General features: G+C 34.6%; 2 protein-coding genes across 2 annotated transcripts in view; one reads left to right on the top strand and one right to left on the bottom strand.

The window, feature by feature from the left end:
- Positions 1–2,561, top strand: part of LOC134848727 (uncharacterized) — a 47,867-nt gene extending 45,306 nt beyond the window's left edge. The window contains exon 23 of the mRNA XM_063866238.1: positions 1,878–2,561. Coding sequence (XP_063722308.1) covers positions 1,878–2,336 — 459 coding nt within the window. The 3' untranslated portion in view covers positions 2,337–2,561. The remainder of the gene's footprint in view (positions 1–1,877) is intronic.
- A 5,476-nt stretch (positions 2,562–8,037) lies between these two features.
- LOC134848725 (uncharacterized) overlaps positions 8,038–21,481 on the bottom strand; it is a 79,923-nt gene continuing 66,479 nt past the window's right edge. The window contains exons 9-16 of the mRNA XM_063866237.1: positions 21,113–21,270; positions 19,825–20,228; positions 19,328–19,478; positions 17,051–17,168; positions 14,988–15,173; positions 14,222–14,712; positions 13,042–13,880; positions 8,038–8,679 (exon numbers count right to left, since the gene is read on the bottom strand). Coding sequence (XP_063722307.1) covers positions 8,660–8,679; positions 13,042–13,880; positions 14,222–14,712; positions 14,988–15,173; positions 17,051–17,168; positions 19,328–19,478; positions 19,825–20,228; positions 21,113–21,270 — 2,367 coding nt within the window. The 3' untranslated portion in view covers positions 8,038–8,659. The remainder of the gene's footprint in view (positions 8,680–13,041; positions 13,881–14,221; positions 14,713–14,987; positions 15,174–17,050; positions 17,169–19,327; positions 19,479–19,824; positions 20,229–21,112; positions 21,271–21,481) is intronic.

The raw sequence follows: 21,481 nt of genomic DNA, 5'->3' as shown, positions 1-21,481 counted from the left end.
TCAAAAAAAAAATTGAAAAGTTTTTGAAACTTTTTCAAAATCATCCCCCCCATATGCAAAGTAAAGTACAAAATGGTAGAAATTGAATACAGTGCTGATTTAAATTATCCGGACAAAACGAACAAAACTTGAATTTTCAAACGCGTTTTTCTCAAATTGGGTTAAGATTAGACAAAAAAGGAAGAGGACAAAAGTTGCTTAGAATTTCACCAGAATTATTATGGTGTCATTTTTTCTCCGAAATTCTCAACAAATATTTTACCCCAAAAATGGGTCATTTTGGCTTTTTTCAATTAATCAAGAATTACGCTGAAACTACCTTGTTAATTGATATGAAATTTAGATCACAAGAAACCTCTTACGCAGCTCAACAAAGTTTAAGAAGGGTTAAATCTCCAAAAACCAGTATAAATGAAATTCTTTTTACTTGATAGTCATTAAATGTGATTTTTACTATATAAAACCCAGAATCTCTGTTTAAAAATAAATTTTAAACAATTTGCGCAAATTTTTGGAGATTTAACCCTTCTTAAACTTTGTTGAGCTGCATAAGAGACTTCCTGTGGTATAATTTTCATATCAATTAACAAGGTAGTTTCAGCGTAATTCTTGATTAATTGAAAAAAGCCAAAATGACCCATTTTTGGGGTAAAATTTTTGTAGAGAATTTCGGAGAAAAAATGGCACCATATTAATTCTGGTGAAATTCTAAGCAACTTTTGTCCCTTCGCTTTTTGTCTAATCTTAACCCAATTTGAGAAAAACGCGTTTGAAAATTCAAGTTTTGTTCGTTTCGTCCGGATAATTCAAATCAGCACTGTATCACCAAGTAATTAATACACCAAATAGCATGCCTCAATTCAATTTAGAACGGTTTCTAAACGGATTAAATCTCCGCTGGTGCATAGATATGTTCCGTTTGTGAATTGTTGGCAATTTGGCATAAAAATGTTTTGTTTTGGAGCAAAATCAAAAGGAAATTTTGACAATTTTGCTTAGCTAATTGTTTGTTCAGAAAAATTTATGACGCCGCACTTAGGGATTTTTTTTGTTTGTTTAGCAAGCGGTATCAATCAAGTTGCCGTTTTTTATCTTTTCAAATTTAAGACGCCACGCTTTGGTAAATTTTGCTGTGTAACAAGTGGCATCAAATAGAATGGCCAATTTTGTCTTTTTAATTTCCGTCCATTTGAACATAATTACTTGTCAGTCATTTGGGATGAGTTAAAACAGTATTCAAAATAATTTGCGGCACTGTTAAATAATATTTTGATTTTTGGCACTGCTGTAATTCGGCAAATTTGCCCTGTCCCATCTCAAACTACTGAAAAGAAACTATATGCAAATGAACGGAAGTTAAAAAGACAAAAATGGCCATTTTTTATTTGATGCCGCATTCTAAACACCAAAAGTTCCCCAAGCGCGGCGTCATAAATTTTTCTGAAAATAATTAACTCAACAATTTGATAAATTTTCTTCTCGGTTTCGCTCCAAAACAAAACAGTATTCACGCAAAACTGCCAACGATTTACAAAAAAAACTCAAATTTCTCAAATGATGATTAATTTCTGCGACTGAACGCATTTTCAGTTTCGGCACTGTTGTACTTCAACACTATTGAACCACCCCCTCCCCCTCTCCACCGAAATATCGCACTAATATCATGAAATATATTGCTCGTTAGTTGTCCCAAAGTGGCCAAATTGGCAATTTTAAAACCCCCATAATAATTTTTTAAAATAATCCCAGGTAAATTTGTCTGGAGAAAAAAAACCAACCCGAGCAGAAATATTCGGTCAATTTTTTCGAAAATAGTTGGAACAAAAGTTTGGCAGGTTTAAAATAATAGTTTAACATAACAGTTATTTTCATTACAGGAACGCACTAAAGGAAAAAGTTCAATTGACTCAATAATCTCTCCAACTTCTCAGCCTGACGAAAATAGTCCAACCGATACTTCGGAGAGTCCCACAGATCTATCTCCACTACCCTTTCCCACAACAGGTTCCGTGCGACGGGAATCCACTTTAATTATGCCTGAAGAGCCGCGGGTGCCTAGCGGAGGCACCCACAATACCGTCATTGTCTATCGGCACGCAGAGAACAAGAAAAACAAGAAAAAGAAAAACAACAATAATAACAAACTCCCCCCGATTGGCAAAAATGTCCCCCCGACTCCGCCAGGTGGGATCAATTTGAGTGACTATAAAAACGTGGGTGATAATGGGGACGAAGATGTCAGAAGCAAAAGCGGGGGGAGCTACAGAAGCGTGGACGATACACGTCCAGGCTTCATAGATGCTTCACTACTGAAAGATAAATCAAAGAAGAAGTGAAAACAAAAAAGGGTTTGGAGAAAAAATTTTCCTCGTTGCCTTGAAGATAGTTCAACAACCTTAAAGTTTAAATTAAATGAAGGGGAAAAGCAGAATAAACAAATGATTTCTCAGCTATCATCTGAAAACAGTTGAAACAAAACTTCCACTAAATTTCTTGACCAGAGTTGGCTATTTTCTGTAAATTTGAACGTACATTTCAATTAAAAACAAATAGATGTAATTTAGCGGAATATAATTCATCTGAAACTTCAAATGTTTTCAAATTTCAGATTTCATGTGCGACGATACCTCATACTTGCTTTTTAAATTGAGGTTATTTATGGTGTGAGTTCTTTTTGAAGAAGCTCATTTGTCTCCATTATAAAGCTATCGGCTTTCAAACAATCATTGCGCTGGCGGTTTCAACCTACTTTGTCTGAAAACAAGTTAAAACTTTTCGCTGAAACTGTGATTGCATCGAGCAGAAACCACAATTCAGCGTAAAATGAAATCCAAAAAGTGGAAATAGGTTAAATTTTTTCAATTGGCCGAATTTAACTACAAGGGCCCAAAAGCCAATTTAATCATTAACTCCAAACTTTCGAAATTATGGATGGGGGAGGCTCATATCATAAATGAGTTTTTATTATCTTACTATTTTGTGGGATGCAACCCACTCAGGAAGACGAAGAAACCCACTGCTATCCAGGAAGACGAAGAAAAAAATGTTTTGACTATTTTTAAATACGTTTACCATTTTCCTTAAACCAAAAAAAATATCTGCCAAAATTTCATCCGTGTACCTCGACTGATGTCCAATTTATTTATAAAAATCGCCAGCGTTATGAATAAACGTTTAAAACCGATAACCGAGAAGCTTAGCGACAATACTTGGGTGGCGCCCGTTGAGCCAAAAAAAGAAACTTATATCATAACTTTTAAGCCTCACCCCAGTTGAAGCACAAAAAAGCTTGAAATTCTTTTTTTTGCAATTAAAATGATGCAACCAATTACAATTTGTTCAATGTGGTAGAATCTAATTTGAACAGAATGCACTGGATGTTATGCGGCGATCTGAACTTAACCTCAGTTGATTGGAATACTTTATCAAGTGATGACCAACATGAATCCAGTTTTTTAAAATCAATTGCAAAGTTCCATCTTGGTTTGCTGATGGATAATGACTTTTTACAGCGAAATGTATTATTAACAGACAATCCTTTTTTTATGTAATAACTTTGAAACAAACCAAAGCTTCTCAGATCATCCTGCATTTTCCTGTCAAGTAGCATTCGAAATTGGAACGGAACAGATAAACCTAAGCCATTACTGTATCCGTAAAGCAGAATCAGAATCACTGCGTTTGTTTTTCTTAAGCAACAGACTTCACTGCTCGAATGATGCAAATAGAAAGCTTGAAACGTTCTTTGGGTTGTATTATCAAGCCGTTAACTAATATATTCCAAAAAAGCTCTAGATCCCCCATTGGATGTCATCACAGTCAATAAATGCTAAAAATCGTTTTCAGACGGCATTAAAACATAACTATTCTGACGAGAAAACTAAACGCTGCAGGCGAGTTTTGAATGATTCTTTAGAACTAGACAGAGCCGCTTACTTTAGGTCAATGAAAGACTTCGATTTGAAAGTGACTTACAAAATTCTCAGATCGATAAATGGAAAGTCAAAAATACCCAAGAAAATGTCATGCAAAAATATCAGTTTATACTCTGATTTTGCAATCCGTGAGGCTTTTAACGAGTTTTTTGAATATTTTTGATGAGAACAGACAGCGAGCCAATGAATGTTCCAAAGTCAATTTTCCAGGAATAAATTTATCAGATGTTTTCGTTTCGCAATGCGAAATTTTAAACAAAATTGAGTAAATGCAAATCAGGAATAAATTCAGCTGATGGTATGTCTCCTAAGATAGTAATTTTCGTTTTACAGTTCTGTTTGAATGATATTGTTGAACTGTTTATTTGCATAGTCAGTGATATACAGTTTCCAGATATCTGGAAAATAGCACACATTCATCCTTTACACAAAAAAATTTCTGATATGAACATTGAAATACAGGCCCATTTCAGTACTTCTTGCAATTGCCCTAACATTTGAACGAGTTTTATATAACAAGATAAAGGGTTTTATTCAAAAAAATTTATGTAAAAACCAACTTGGATTTAGAAACCATCATTCGACTGTGACAAACTTTATATTGTATTGATGTTGTATACAAGAAATTAGAACAAGGAGAGTTACTTTTCACGCGTTTTTTGGACATTTCAAAATGTTTCTACTCTCTTAGCCATAACATCATTTTATACATGCTTGCCAAAATAGGCTTCGATAATGAGTTTCTTCATTTTTTTGCAGCTTTTATCACAATTAGAAAACAAATAATATTTCTTCGTAATACATTGTCTCTTTCCCGCAATATAACAAGTGGTAGTCCACAAGGATCAATTTATGCAGTGTTTTTGTTTTCTTTATATATAAACGATATGCCAGATATTTTTGACAACCCTTTATTTTTATATGCTGACGATACAACAATTATTGGAAACTGGTTTGACCTCTCCTCGTGTCAAACAGATTTAAGCAAAATCATAATCTGGGCAGCAGAAAACAGAATTGACTTCAATTTTAACAAATTTGAAGAAATTAGATTTCAAAAATCCTTTTACCCTTTGAATGATACCCCTTAAGCAATCTTTTATTTTTTGACGGAGAACAAATATTTTTAGAAGACACGGTGAAAGACCTTGATGTTTGGTGCAATTTTAAAATGTCATGGATATACCACAGCACCGAAAATTTTAAAAAAGCAATTTATTTACATCAGAAGATCTTTACCAAACTCACTGAGTAGCTCTGTTCGAGTCGCTTTTTAAAATTGCATACTATCAATAACTTTTTATGTTGTTATTTCCAGTTTGGTTTGCGATTAAAAACCAATGTAAGGGAAAAGAAAAATTTCAACGACGATGAAAAAAATGGTGTTACAAAAAACCTGAATTGAATGATCAGGATTATGTTTTTTACTTTAAAAAAGCAAGCTGTTGCCAATTTCACTGACGTTATTTAAAAAAAATTTATTTTTGCTTTAAAAAAATAGTTCTTATTAACGAGTTGTCGTTATTTTTTCTTGAGTTTTGCACAATCGACAATGGCCCTGATTCAAATCGAACGGTAAACAAGACCTTTTTGAGAATGCCAGCCAATGATAACACCGAGAAAACTATGTGAAATTTTCTTTTAACGTGTCGCAGATATGTCAAACACCCTCGCAATATCGAACATTTTGCCTGGCTATGATCCTTTTCAAGAACTTGTAATTTTTAAAAAGAATCTGAACCTGTTATTGGTTGACAAACTACAAACATTTGAACACTCGATTTATCCAGAGTCATGGTTTTTAAGTTTAATTTACAAACTTTATTATCTCTGATTTAGAGCAACTAGTTCCCGCCTTGAGGGTCTAATTCTATCTTGTTTTTATTTATTAATATTATATAACAGAAGCTGGTACAATTTAGGCGAAAAACGTAGAAAAGAATTCTTTTAAGAAACAGTTGGTAAGTTTACAAATTACAGATCAAATCTAAATTGCAGTATAATTTGCTCCAAGAATAGTCAATGCGTTTAAAAATAAACCAAAAAAAAACAACAGAAAAAAAAATTCCCGGCAATTCAAGTTTTCACAGAACAAACAATTGTTGTTTTGGTATTAATCAAAAAAAAGCAAGAGGTTAAGCCAGAAGTCGAAACTTAGTCAATCAAAACCAGAGCACACGCGCTTTACCACTGAGTTAAGTAGAAAATAGCCTTCTAGTAATTCAGGTTTTGTAATAAATCATGGTATTTGTCGTACAAATTAGTATGAAAATTTGTTCAGTACGATTTGTGTCATAAAAAAATTCTCGTAAAAAACTCAATTTTAACTTTTTCTTAGTTTTTATTGAACGTTTTTTTTCTGAGAGAAAAATAAAAGATTAAATGAGCAATGATAAAAAATAGTTATAGCTTTAAAACTAAAAAATGGGCTAGTAGATTTTATCATATAGTAGAAAACAGTCCTTATACAGTGAAATGTTGTGACTCCGGGTTTTTGTTCCGACCATTTAAAAAAAGTGGAGAAAACTTGTATTCGGGTGCTTTAGTTTTTTTCTTTTTCTTTTTTTTGTTTTCCACGCAAAATGTGATACTACAAAAAATCATCGGAATTGGTCGAGTGACATCTCTCAAAAACTGTTTTCTAGGCCAATTTTTTTTGAATGTCGAATAAGTTTTATAACATTATTAGATCAAACTGTGCATTTTGTCAAATATTGGCGGACTCCGCAACACGCCAAATTCAGATTTTTCCCGGAATCCACAACATTGCTAGTTTTCTTTGATCTTCTTCGCTGTTTTGGATTCCACGGACAAATAGTTAAAACACTATTGCTCAAAATTGCTCCAAAAAGCAGTAACCGGCTATCCTTGTTCTAGTACTTTTTGATTTTAAAAAAACATGAAGCTACATGATAAAGATTATGATTATAGACAATCAATCTGTCTTTTGCAATCACTCGTTGTAAACAACAGCAAAAAAAAAGTTGAATGTTAAGAGTCTAGGAAAAGAAACTGCCTAAATTACGTACTTGACCAAAATTCTCATCCCGTGACAACAAAACCACTGCTGTTTTTTGAACAATTTGATGAAGAACTGATTCGTAAAAACCAGGCATCCGTGATTCCGTTTTGTTTTTCAAGATTTGTGATAGTTTATGCAATTAAATAAAATAATAATTCAAAAACACAAAACTGAACCGACGCAAAAGCGTAACACAAAAAACAGCGGCTATGATTTTTAAACTTTTATTGCAAAAACGTTGCGTATCTTCAGCAGATACGTAATCGTGGCAAACAAAAGCCACGCTATCCAATTTTACGCTAATTTGTTCAAAAATTTACAATGGAAATTTGTTTATGTGCCATGATTAAAATGATTATAATAGCGTCAAAGCAAATTTTTGCTTTAGCTGGCAAGAAGAGAAATACTGCCATAATTGATTCCATGAACAAATGAATAAGCAAACTTCCTCGGAACAAATGCTGGCATTGTGGCTGTAAGGGTGGACGTTCGGGTTATCCTATGTAAAAAAAAGTGTTAAGGTAGGGACTGTAGCCGGAAATTTTGCGACGTTTTCTTATTTGCCGACAACATTATTGTAACTTTCCTAGATCATTGAGGAAATTAGTGCTGTTTTAACTGTCTCAATACGAAAAAAGCCAAGTTACAGTACTTTCGTGTAGTGCTTTCAATAATGAATTTCGTGCCAATTGAATGCGGGGTAAAAACATATGGGGTTATGGCGTTAAACACAAGATATGTGGGTTTAAGGACTTACGGCTCAAGCTAATTTACAAACGGCTTCCATCACGACGGTTCTTTTTCTAGCAAGCGCTCGCTTTTCAGATCTGGTCGTTCAAAAACGATTCCAACAACCAAACTTGAATTTAAATTAAAATATAGATCAAATCGTATGTTTAAGAATAATATAGAAAAATAGAGTAAGTGGAACGTATCTAAGAACAAAGTCAACTGCTAAGTTGGAAAAGTTGAACTGAATGCAAAAAGTTGAAAAAAATCTTAACTGGTTTAAACTATAAATCAAAACAATTTTCATCCTCTCATTTCGTCCAGTTAATTCGAAAGGTCTTAATTTGCTGCTAAACTATAACAACAAATGATTAAAACTTTACTGTTCTTGCTATCAGTTCAACTTGATATAATTGAAAAATATTCACAATTAATGATTCAACACAGATACAAAATAACTAATGATCTAAAAGAGTCGCTCTGCGACTAACATCATTATTTTCCTCTGATTGTAAACAAAATATTATTTAATAATATTCTAAACGTAAACAGTTACTGCTCGGCAGGAAAGGCAACACTTATCAAGAATGAGACATAAATCACGGATTGAAAAGAAGGGCTATTATCGTGACAGAGAAAACCAAAGTCAGAATATTCCAACCAATCAAATCCTTTCAAAATTGTCCAAAGCGCTGACAAATTCGCGCTATTACATTCACCTTTTGTGTACTCAATTGTAATGGTCTAATAGAAGTCACTGACATTCGGTCATTATGTCACGTGGGTGGGAGAATTTCCCCAATGGAAAAGATAGAGATTTTTTAATACATTATGCACAATTTATAAATAGTACCACTAAAAACAGTTTAGTTCATGTTGCATCAAACTCTGCTCATTGTTGTTCAAGATTAGTTAGTTCACTTCACTTTTACCCTCTTTTCTTTGAAATTTCTTCTTGGTCCCTTTTATTCATCTAGTGAAGTTGGTTCCATCCTGCAAGCAAAAAAAAATCATTAATACTGCAAACAGTGGTTTTCATTTCAAAACCAAAAGTTCATTTTCTGACAATATATTCTCGCATGATCGTATTCAATTACTCAGCGGTGGCAAAATCCCGGGGGGTCAAAGATACCGAGATTTGGATATTTTTTGACCTAAGGCGTTTTTTTTCATTGCGGGGAGATTTTATCATATTAGGAGTCTATGAAGAAGTGGATTTATGTTGCGGGGGAGGAAGAGTTTCAACATTTCAACATTTAATAACCATTTTCAGTTATAACCATTTTCAACAAACTTTATTAATTAACTAAGATGAAGTCAGATATTTATAACCATTTTCAACTAACTTTATATGCATTTTCAACTAACTTTATTAATTAACTAAGATGAAGTCATATATTCCGCAGAAATATCAAATATCAAATTAATAATCTAATTACTAAGCTTTTTAAAAACGATTAAAACGTTGACGAGGACTTTAACCCCAAAAAGACTAAAAAATGTTTTCAAGAAGTTATAGACTTTTTCCTGAAAAATCAAACAACAAAAATAAGTGAGATTTTACATTACAAATTATGTATGTCTATTTGCAGCAAAAAAAATCATATTTTCATAAGCCAAGACCAAACCAAGGCCAGTTGGCAATTAGATAAAGCAAACTCAGGAGGCAATAATCTAAACATACAGCTAACAGACATACGAAAAAAGTCAATAAACTCGAGTGAACAGAAAAAAAAACTTAATTTTTGCAAAACTCAACTTTCGAATTTCAAAGAAAACAGAGAAGTACAATTTATGATAGGCTTTTTAAAACAAAATTACTCCAATCTCAGAAAACGTAAAATCAATAAGTAAAATTTTTATACAGCTGGAAAATCTAAAAAAAAATCCATTTTCGAAGTTAGAATTCGATCACATTTTTCGTGACCAGTACACTTTTGTGGTTCGATAGTGGAGTTGCCTTCCTTTTAAGAAAGGAAAAAAAACTGATATTAAAACGAAATTAAAAATCAAACCCCCAAAAAAGTTAATTTGAGCCTGAACAAAATTTTTACTTTTCCTAAAATAAAAACAAAAAATCATAGCGACCTATGTAAGAGTCTGAACTACGTTCATCGACACTTAATAAAAAATTCAATCAAAGCCTATTTGAAAAAAGGCCTATTTGAAAAAAACCAAAATCTAACTAGAAAAACTGTTTAAAAAACTAAACGAATCTTTTAGCAAATTAAACGCTGAAACTTATTTAGCGCTAATACACTTAAGTTCCGATGAAATTGTCTGCAGGTTTTTAATGACCAATTACAGAATATTGCCAATTACTCTAGCATGATTGTGCTACAAACTGTTAGGACGCAGAATATTCGAGGACACCCATTTGGAAAAACCTAATTTTTATTTTTGGATTACGATTTTTTTATATTTCTATTCGCTCAAGACTTTTATGACAGAAACTTCTATTCAATTAATTTTTATTCAACGTTTATTCAATTAGAACAACTAAGAAAATGATTTAAGTTGTCTAAAATCATTACTGTGTCAAAACCTTGGTAGAACACTCATGTTCTTGATCCCCTTACATGAATATTTCATAGCAAAGCAGTTAGGAAAAACGCTTGAACAAAAAGCATTGAAGAAGATTATTTCACCTAAAGCTGGATTGAGCTCAACAATTGCCGCTTCAAAGGCAAAACTTGAGCAACCTAATAAATTCACCTACGCTTGACTATATTAAAACCATTAAGCATTAAATAGTTTCATGTAATAGCTGATAGTTACAACCACGCAGCAAAGAATACGGATATCGCTAATAATACGCAAAATCACCAAAACCTGAATCGTCAAACAAATATCGTGTTTAGTCATAGCCGCAAAATGGACAAAAACAAAAAATGTCGTGTTTATTCATAGCTGCAAAATGTCTGGAGCATCTCATTAAGTCACAAAAAGTGTAACAAAAACACTATAGACAAAAAATTGGCTCTATCCTATTCAAAATCTCAAAAAAGACTGAAAAAAGTGGCAGAAAAAACCTAGATTTGCCAAGAGCTAGATTTTCCATTCAAGTATTGATGAACTTAAGGAAGCCGTAAAAACTACCTTATTAACCAAATTTCATCATTTGACACAGGCAAAGCTGCAGCTTCGCAAACACAAGTGAGAAAGCGGCAAAAGATTTGTGAGCTTTAAAATGCACAGAAACACAAGTTCTGCATGTAATAACTTGATATGATAAGCTAAATGCAACCAGTTTAATTTTACATGCAATTAATTAGTAAGTGTAAATTCAAATTTTTTATAAATTATTCGCAAAACATACCGAGTTTGACAACTTAAGAAAAAAGTTCATATAATTTTACTGTTGTATGAGACAAATAGCAAAATGCATCATGTAATAATTAATCACAAATCAGTTGGCAAAGCACATGGTATTATAGTGCCGATGCAGGCTCCTGATTTAAAAGTGCCATCAATAAATACCATTTTTATTTTCGAATTAGGTTTAAAAGAAGTTGCATCGTAGTATCACACTACGGCTATGCTTGTTTAAAAACGAAATATAGCCAACACACAGCACGCAAGAAAGCAGAAAAACTAAAATCGACTTTCGAAACTAGAAGTAGACCACGTTTTTCATGACCTTTACTATTTTATGTACGATAGTGGATGTTGCCTCATTCTCAGCACAGGAAATGAAGTGAACTTGAAAAAATCAAAAAATCAAATTGAGCCTAAAAAACAAAAAACCACCAAGACCTATATACGAGTTTTCACTACGTTCATTCTTCTTAATCATCACGATTTATATAAGTGACAATCTCTTCGTTCGTCTACACAACATTTTGAGTTCGTTGACATTTGAAAGTTGCGTGAATTCTTGATTGTTGCGTGAATTCTTGAAAGTTGCGTTCCAGAAATGCATTACAGCATAAAAAATTCGACCTTCAAACCAACTTGGTAACAGCTAAAAAAATTTCGTGGACAAAACTAAGATATCAAATATGACAAGCATCCATTTAGTTTCAGCCAAACAGATCAATTTCACATACCGTGAGTGGTAGAGTTATTTAGGTAAACTACTTCATTTCTTGCAAGTTTTTTAAATTGCGAATGGATTTGTGTGTTACTTTCTGGTGTGCGAGTAGTTTTGATGCAGATGAAAACTGTTTTGGTGCTAAATGAAAACTCGATAGAAAGCTGTTAGAAGAAGTCTACAGAGACTAAAGGATTCGATACACAGCTTCCGGCTAAAAATATGCCCATATTAATCGCTAAGCCATAGCTGCCTGTCTAAATACGCATGCATCTCTCAATATGTAGTTTAATTGTTTTAATCCACCTAGTGCATTTCTGAAAATTAAAATGACATCGAACCTAAATTTAGTTCAAGTCTCTTCGCTCCATCACCACCTTCTTTATTTAAGATAGCAATTTACCTTCTATTTAGCTAATTCATTTAGTGAGCAAAAATATTCATGAATCCAACAGCAAAAAAAAATTTGAGCTTGATCAACTTATCCAGACAAAAAGAAAAACATCATCAATGCCTATATAAAGGAACATAGCCAACTAACAGTTGGAAAAGAGTAATGAACGCAAGGAAGCAGAAAAAGAATTGACTTATTTTTTGAAAAAAAAAATTCAAATTGCAAGTTTTAAAGAAAAAATATATGTCCCTAAAGCTCTTCGAAATTCACGAACAATTTATGTTCGACCATTTTTTGATAAAATAAAGCCAATTCGAGGCAATCGGATCAAAAGGTTAAATTTTTATTTCGCTGGGTAACCCGATAATAAAGCTCCATCTTCGAAATTAGAAGTCGATCACGTTTTTGTGACCTTTACATTTTTTCTGTTTGAAAGTGGAGTTTGCCTTCCTTTTAACAAAGAAAATGCAATAAATTTGAAGAAAAGTCATTAATCGAACAAAGGCAAAAAATCAAAATTGAACGAGAACAAATAATTTCAAGACTTTTTCCTGAAAAAAAAAACAACAAAAAAAACAAAGACCTACATAAAGTAATCACTACGTTCATTGCACTTAAAAATCACTTCGTTCGTACAGTAGTTATTTTAACAGTAGTTAAAACAGATATTTTAATGTAAGATGAAACAACCTCTATTAGGATGCAGATTCCAGTCAAACAACTGTTAGATGATGTCAGCAATCAACCAGTAACTAAATGTGGTGAGTTCAAACTGAAAAGCAGTTCCAATCAAACAAGCAGGCAACAGCAGCTGAGCAAACAGTTGAGCACGCATGGTTGCATCACTAGTGATGATGTTGTTGTTGGTTGTGGTTCATGAACTGAGTATTGTTAGGTGATATATGAGCTCTATTGATTAATCGGTGACCTCTCAAATGATGCACATTGCCCACATTCGCTGCATTCAAAGCCAGTTGTGACTGTGCTGGAAAATTAGGCGAGGTCATTTGTTGGACCGAGTTGTTACCAGGAACTAAATCGCTCTGGTTTTGAGTCTGATTTGGTAGTGTGTTACAGGTTAGTGGTCCAAGTCCATGTCTGGTCGCTACACTACTAACGTTAGGATACGAAGATACTGATGCTGGATTCAGGTGAAATTGGGACACCGTGTGTGGTAAGGATGATGATGAGGAAGCTGAGGTTACATGTGCCGAAGATACGGATACCCTGTGGTGTTTCAAATTGTGCATGCCTGGATGATGAACAATCTGCTGATTATTTCCACCTGTGATAGACTCCTGTTTAATCACCTGTGCTTGATTCTGAATCGGCATATGCGATGATGATCTGCTAGAGTGGCCTTTTTGCTTTCCGCTCGCACCTAACAGGTCGCCGCCTACTCCTAAAACCGCTGTCGTGAAATTTCCAGTCGCTCCACTTGGCGCAAATGATCCCGTTCGAATCTGTTCACGCATTCTTGTAGATGTAGCCAAACTTTCATTTTCGAACATTTCAGCTGAGAACTTGACAGGCGGCTGTGCCATGGCTAAGGCTTCCACTGTGAATTTGTGGTCTAAACTAGAATTCGTTATGTTACTATTATTACTAATACTGTTTTCTGTCGTGGCCGAGTGAAGTTGCTGTTGCGCGGTAGACAGAGCACCTGACGCGGCGCTTTTCAAAACTGCGTTCGCTTCTCTCTCGGCCAATACTTTCAGACTGTGTGACTTCATATGAGCGTTGCGACTCTTCACTTTGTGGAAGATCCTTAAAAACAACCATAACTTCACATCATGAATAGTCGGAGTAACAAAATAAACCATTTCATGTTACTCAATGTTCGCAATATTTGATGACTTAAAGATAATCGTCAGTTTCAAAATCTATTCAGTTACTACAATACATAATAGTCTCCATCCTTATTAAACTAACTAAATAACTGTTCGAGCTTAGTAAGTTAAAGAATTGTTACACCGCCCAATAATTACGGAAACACATTTTCTCCTGATTTTAGAGAAGAAGGTTTATTTTTTTCTGCGCAGAGAAAAATAATTCTCAAGCAGCACCACAAATTGTTTCAACTATCCGAAAGAAAATTATGAACTCACTTTCCGCATAGTTTACATGGAAAATATGAGCAATCGGCAGTTGTTGTTGTCGTCTTCTGATTGGAGCCACCCGACACGCCCACACTCACATTCGGCACCAATTGCAGTTCGCCTGCTACTGATGCCGATGATGTCAGTCCAGCTCCTGATGATGACTCATTTGACATTGCCTTCTTACTGATTGCCGATTCGATTGAGCTGAACGATGCAAATGATGGCTCCTCACTTCTGTTGCTGAAGTAGGGAAGTTGGTCTACGGAACTGAACGACCACAGATCAGAATCATTCGAGACTTCCTCGCTACTTTTCGGTTTCTCGGACGAAGTGTAAGAATGCACAGAGTGCGGATTCGAGAGCAGGTCAAGCCTGGCCTCTTTTCTGGTCACTTCGTTTTCCAGCTCGCATGAACGACTCAGTCTGCGACGTTTGCCGAGCACTTCTTCGCCATTTCGACCGGAATTTAAATGCGCCAGCGGATCTTCTATCTCATCCTGAACATATTAGAATTAATTAAGTATTGTATTTAAAAGCATCCAAAACCAATACTTCTTCCGAACCAAATTTCAGTTCATCTGCATTTGTTTAACGATCAAAACTATCAAAAACACACTAGATCTGTTCGTTTCCTAAGTAAAGATAAATCTTCTCAAAAAAACAATTTAACAGCACAATACAACCTTAACAAACAATTTTATAGTCAATTTTACTAGTTTTGTAATTATCATCAGTTGAACCTTACCCTATCATCAGGTAAATGATGACTCACCTGTTGTGTGAGGGTCAAATTTTTGAAACTCTCGGTCCCGTGTGTGAATATCTCATCATCGCATGTGTCTTCCACTGGCATTGAGTAATCTTCTCCCTCCCCTCCTTCAGGGGTGGTCTCGTTCGGACACAGCACCTTCCAGTCGTAATAGTATTCCACAATCTGCCGGATACTTTTGCTTCTCAGCTGAAACAATCACAAATAAAGTCATCAGATCAAAATTTTTCGACTGATATTCTGATAAACATAGCCAACAGAAAGTTGGAAAAGAGCAAATGAATGCAACTAAACAGAAAAAAATACTAAAATTTGTTATAAAAAAAATCAACTTTCGAATTTCAAAAAAAAATCAAAGGAAAAGAACAACTTGGGCCTTGAACTTATTCGCCCAAAAAACATTACTTCAACATATTTTTTGTCGATTTATTAATAAAGATCAATCTTAACAACAGAAAAACCAATAAAGCAGCTACATATGCTAACAAATTGCCAATGGGATTCAGCACCAAATAGAAATAGACTCAATTTAGCAATTAAAAATTTGGAATATAACAAACTGAAGGCACCCACACTAACTTAGCATGTAACAAATAGCAAAGCATTAAGCCACATTGTAATAATTATACATTTCAAAAAATTGCAAGATATAATGAGTTAGAAATTTTCTGAAACCGAGTTTTTATTATTGTGATGTTGTTTGAAACAAATAGTTTCATTTGATGAATTTAAAAATGGATCAACAGTGTTAATTTATTACTACTTGAATGTCAAAGCACATGCTATCAAAAAAAATGTAAAGGTGCCCCATTGGTGCGGCAATTATTGGGGTACCGCGCCATAAAATTGCCGCACCAAAGATTGCTACTTAGGTTGGAAAAAAGAAGGTTCGTTCTAACACATTAGCTTCGCAAAAGTAAAGACCAAAAAAAAACAGAAAATTGCTTCAGGAAAAAATAACTACCTTCAAACCTGCTTAAAATTCGGCTAAATCAATCAGTGCGCTCATTGTTTTGTTCTCTGCATTTATACATTGAGTATTACAAAATCGCAAAATTCAGAAATTTGGGCGAATAAATAAGAAGACCCCTGAGCTTAACAAAATCAAAAATCAAACACCGATAACGTAAATTTGAGCCTAAAACGAAAAAACTCATCGCGACCTATATAAGAGTCTGAGCTACGTTCATCAGCTCTTAAACATTAGCTAAATAAGCTGCACTAAGAGAACACCACCGTTTTCGATTAGCTGAAATTATAAACATAGCAAACAGATAGTTGAAAAACAGCCAATGAACACAAGTAAACAGAAAAAATTCTGACTTTTTTTTAAAAAAAAACTCAACTTTCGAATTTCAAAGAAAAACCAACATGCCATAAAAGACCTTTGAACTTCAAGAACAATTTATGATTGACACTTTTTTGATAAAAAATAAACCTAATTTGAGAAAACTGGATCAATGAGTAAAATTTTCGTTTCTCTGGGAAATCTGAAAATTAAATTCCACTTTCGAAACTAGAAGTCGATCACGTTTATCGTAAATTTGCTACTTTTGCTGCTCGATAGTGGAGTTTGCCTTCATTTTAAGAAAGCAAATGAGTTGAACTTGGAGCAAAATCAAAAATCAAACCCCCAAAAAAGTTAATTAACAACTTTTACTGAAATAAAAAAAATCATCGCGACCTATATAAGAGTCTGAACTACGTTTATCGACTCTTAAACATCAGTCGAACTAAGTGGCACTAAAATATCAACCCTGTTTTCGATTACCTCAATTTTTTTTTCTAGATATTCCAGTCCGTTAGCAACACAATTTATAGCTATTATATTTTTTAGTCTCGACTGACAAAAGTTTAACGCGCTAAACTGACATCCACTCTCTCTCTAAATTGTTCAAGTTAAAATTTTACTACCAAGAATTAATTCCAAAAAATTGCTCAGTACTGTATGAATTACTCGATTCTGATCAGCTAGAAGTGTTGTTTCATAATCAATTAAAAAATCCCAACCCGACTGTGATGTTGACGTTGGAAAGGGTGGAGGTGGTTAACTTGCTGATGCTTACCTCTTTGGATATGAGGAAGAAGTCTTTTCCGAGTCTATTGTAGGCCCTGTTGAACTGCATCCTCTCCCAGTGACTCCAATACACACTGCTCTGGTAGGGATAGTCCACGAATGGACATCTACACCAAATTTGGTAAGAGATAACAAAACTGCCCACTGAAGAGTAATAAAGCAATGCCAACAGACAGTTGGAAAAGTGTCAATGAACTCCAGAAAACACTTCAAATTTCGAATTTAAAAGTAAAAATATACCCTTGAAGCTCTTAGAATTTCAAATATAATTTCTGATAACTATTTATGATATCAAGAACAATTTATGAGAAAACTGGACAAAAACCAAAACCTTGAAACCCAAAAAAGAAAATCCATTTTTAAACTAAAATTCTTTAACGTTTTTTGCGACCTCTTCTTTTTGGCTCTTTGATTAGCTTTCCTTCCTGTTAATAAAGAAAATGAACCAACTTAAAATAAAAGCCAAACCGCGAGAAAATCAAATTTAGGTGTGCATAAAATTTAAGACTTCTTCCTGTAAAAAATCATCACGACTAATACACTACATTCAATGACACTTAATCATGAAAACTACAGTGAAAACCAAACTGTGATAAGAAAAATAAACAAAAGTTATCAAAACTTGGACGTGATATATTTTTTGGACGAAGCTTTTTAAATTTCAAGAACCTTTTGTGACTGGCACATTTTTTATACACTACAAGACTGGCATTATTATACAAATCACTACGTATGAAAAAAAAAATGATTTCAGAAAAACTGTCGAAAAACACAAACACTAGCATTAAATAAGCTTTCATTTAACGAGCGGATTCTAAGAGGGCAAAATCGCAACAACCATTCATAAATCTGCCACAAATTTTGTTGAATTTGAGGAAAACAGGCAGGTCGAGCAATTGCTGAAGTCCAATAAAACTCAGCAACTTTTATCGAGCAGCATTAGAGTCGACAAAACTGGGGTATTTCACCGTTGAGTCGAAACTAACTTTTGCCATGGCAAGCTTTCAGCTTTAAAAATCTAAAAATCTAAGACTTTCGTTGTTTTGTTTTCGGAGGGGCAGAGGCGTAAACATTTTGTCTCCATTCATACGACGGAAAAGTATATCACTACGTCAAAAAACATAAGCCGAAATCAATTAAGTCAAATAAATTGTTAAACCGAACAAGAAACAGGATAAATAGTTGGAGAAAAGTAATGAACGCAAAGAAACAGAAAAAAAAACTGACTTTTTTCTTGACAAAACTTCAGCCTTCCAATTTCAAAGAAAAAAAGAGATGGCTTTAAACGTCTTTGAATTCCTAGAACAATTTATGATTGATACTTTTTTGATGACATTAACTCAAATTGAAAAAACTGGATCAATACGTAAAGATTGTATTTCGCTGGAAAATCTGATAATTAAAACCCACTTTCGAAAGTAGAAGTCGATCAGGTTTCTCGTGACCTTTACACTTTTGCTGTGCAATAGTGGATTTTGCCTTCCTTTTAAGGAAATGCACTGAATTAAGAAAGAAATCACACAAGCCAAACCGCTAAAAATCAAAATTAAGCGTGAACATTTTTTGGAATTTTTCCTGAAAAAAAAACAAAAAAAGTCACCAAGACCTACATAAGAGTCTTCACCACGTTCATTACTTTTAATCAGGGCTAGTAAACTTGCAAATTAAAAGGAAAACACGAAAGCATTAGCAACTACAGTGAAAACAGCTTCGAGCACAAAAACACTTCCGCGATGTGCCAATTAAGCCGGCAGAAGAAAAATTATCGGCGGACTATATTTTAAACGTTTTTTTTTTCAGTTTGGGCTGAATTTTTACATTAGGACATCCGCCGTCCCAGGCGTAGCCGTTTCCTCTAGGCCAAATGTACCAGAATTCAATCACATTTGTACGCCTCATTTCCGCTTTCTTAATTGGAGAGCGTAACTTGCCTTCCCTGTAACAAACTAATTTAAACTGAACAAGAAATCAGACCGCATGAACAAATATCCTGAAAAAAACCGAGAAAACACGGCCTAAATATGTCTTCATTTCGTTCATTGACACCCAAAAAAAACACCTATTCAAAAATGTGAGACTTCAGATCAGAGTTTAACTACTTCTATAATCTAGTTCACAATTCTGCGTGCACAGTGTAGTTCACAATTCTGCGTGCACAGTGTCCTGTCTCATTCTTATCCCAATAAGTAGAAAGGTATTTCATTTTGATAGTCTTATCCTGAAATATCAAAATTAACGTGTTCCCTGCTGACTGAACCTGACTGACCTTGACTCCACGACCCTGGTCTTCCTTCTCAATAACATGCGAAGTGCGGCCTTGATGCTCCTGGACAGATGCAACACGTGGTGGGCTAGTTCCACGTTGCTTCCCCCTCCATTTATTGCACAGGACTGCGACAGCGCAAAGTAGTCTTCCACTGAAAAAAAAACAACATCCTTCAAAGAAAAAGAATCCTTCAACGAAAAAGAAGCCCCTAACATCTAATCATTACTCAGCATGTCATGTCTAATTGTGGAGACCAATTAGAGTGTTTGGTATCGACGGATATGTTTGAAAGTTGTTTCACTTTTTTTTCTAAATTAAGGTTATTTTATTGTATTCATGAAAAACATAAATCAATAAGCTTGAGAGCTGGACATAATTGACTGGTTTGATTACTTGTGTTTGCTTATCATAACTATATTGTTGTTTTCCAATCCTTTCAATTAGATCGTTCTTCGCATTTAATTGCCAATCTTTTCGTCCAATTTTATTTCACTCACACTCAGAATTCGCGAAAAGCTTGCACGTTGACGGACTCCATAGATGCACGCTGCGATCTCTCGTCACTTCTGCTCTAGACGCCGAGGAGGGGGATGATCCAGCAGCAGTTCCAGTAGTCACCAAGTCCGGAATATCCGCTTGGAACTTCTGGCCTACGTTGATCACCGGGTCCTGCACTTCTTCCTTCGGAGGCGTGAAGGGCGTGGGTGGCACGAATTGGGAAGCAAACAGACCGGACCCATTTCTCAGGGGGTTCAGCATCGGAGGAGGAGTGTAGGGTATGGAGGATGGAGCGGAGGAGAGAGCGGTGCATCCCGAGTTCCTCTCGAGAATAGATGACGCCGAGAGAGGAGCTCCTGTTGACTTCTTTTGCACCATTGGGGATCTGCCGGCGATATCCAATCTGCAATTCAGAAACAGTTCAGCAATATAAAAGCCTATTATATGACCACTAAACACATTTTCACATCGTTGATGCAACAATTAAAAACATATTTTTTCCCGCCGTTTCGATGTTTTTCGTTTCGATGTTTTTCGAATACTCAACAATCTTTTCTGTTATTGAAAAAGTTTAATTTTTTTCAAAAAATCTACAAATATATATTTTTTTTCAAATTCTTATGTCCAACCTCGACTAACGCGTCAAAAACGCCTCAATTTTCTTTGATCTTTGAAAGACAACCAGACGGTCAAAAAAATGTTATGTTCAAAACCCAAATTGTCAAAACCACGCAATGATCCTATAGCCAAACCGTGATCCGGAGAGCAAATAGTTGCAGCAGATCTGATTTAAGTACTGAAAATGTGGGAAAAGTATTACCATAGCAGCTTTTTTCTGCAAATTGTCGCAACTGTAGAAAAACACTCACTCACAGAAAACGTTTGAGCCATCAACAGTCACATTGATTGTAGGCGTATTGCGAAATGTCAAGGTAATTAAGCGTCAACTCTTTATTGAACATCTTTCAAACCTTTTTCTTTTATTTTATTTACTGAAAAATTACTACCACCAAAATCTCTCATTTACTGCTTATCGCTTCATTTAATGTATGCCCTCGTCTATGTTAACAATAAGAGTTAGTACAAACGCAAAAAACAGCAAATGCGTACGTAACGCGTTTGTTTTCTTTGCAGTAGAGCAATTAACTGATCATAGTTTCGCTTTCTACTGTTTTAAAGAAAACAGTTGACTTTGAGAAATGTGAAACTGATAATGAAAGTGGTGCTACACAAAATTATATCATATCGCAATAGATTTACTTTTTCAAAAAAATGAACTCGTGTTACCTTGGAGATTTGAGCCAACTCTGGAACACAGTACCAGCTGATCCAGTGGTTCCATGGTACTCTGGGTTGTTTATTTTCAAGGGGGTCGGTTTGGACTTTCGTTTGATACTCCGGTATTGAGTAGGGGAACATGCAGGTGGCTGCGGCTGTCGCGGCACCTGTAAAAAGCAGAAATATTGTTCAAAAATAGCCAATAGACAGTTGTAAAAATGCCAATGAACGCAAAAAAAGTACTGTCTTCTTTTGTGAGATCTCATTTTTCGAACTTCAAAGAAAAAAAATAGATACCCATGAAGCTCTTTGAATTTCTAGAACAAATTGCGATTCGCACTTTTTTGATAAATTAACTCAATTTGAGAAAAATGGACC

The sequence above is a fragment of the Symsagittifera roscoffensis genome, chromosome 6 (genome assembly GCF_963678635.1).
Source record: "Symsagittifera roscoffensis chromosome 6, txSymRosc1.1, whole genome shotgun sequence".
In the NCBI taxonomy this organism is placed as follows: domain Eukaryota; kingdom Metazoa; phylum Xenacoelomorpha; order Acoela; family Convolutidae; genus Symsagittifera; species Symsagittifera roscoffensis.
The sequence above is the reverse complement of the archived record's forward strand: the minus strand, read 5'-3'. Positions and strand labels throughout refer to the sequence as shown.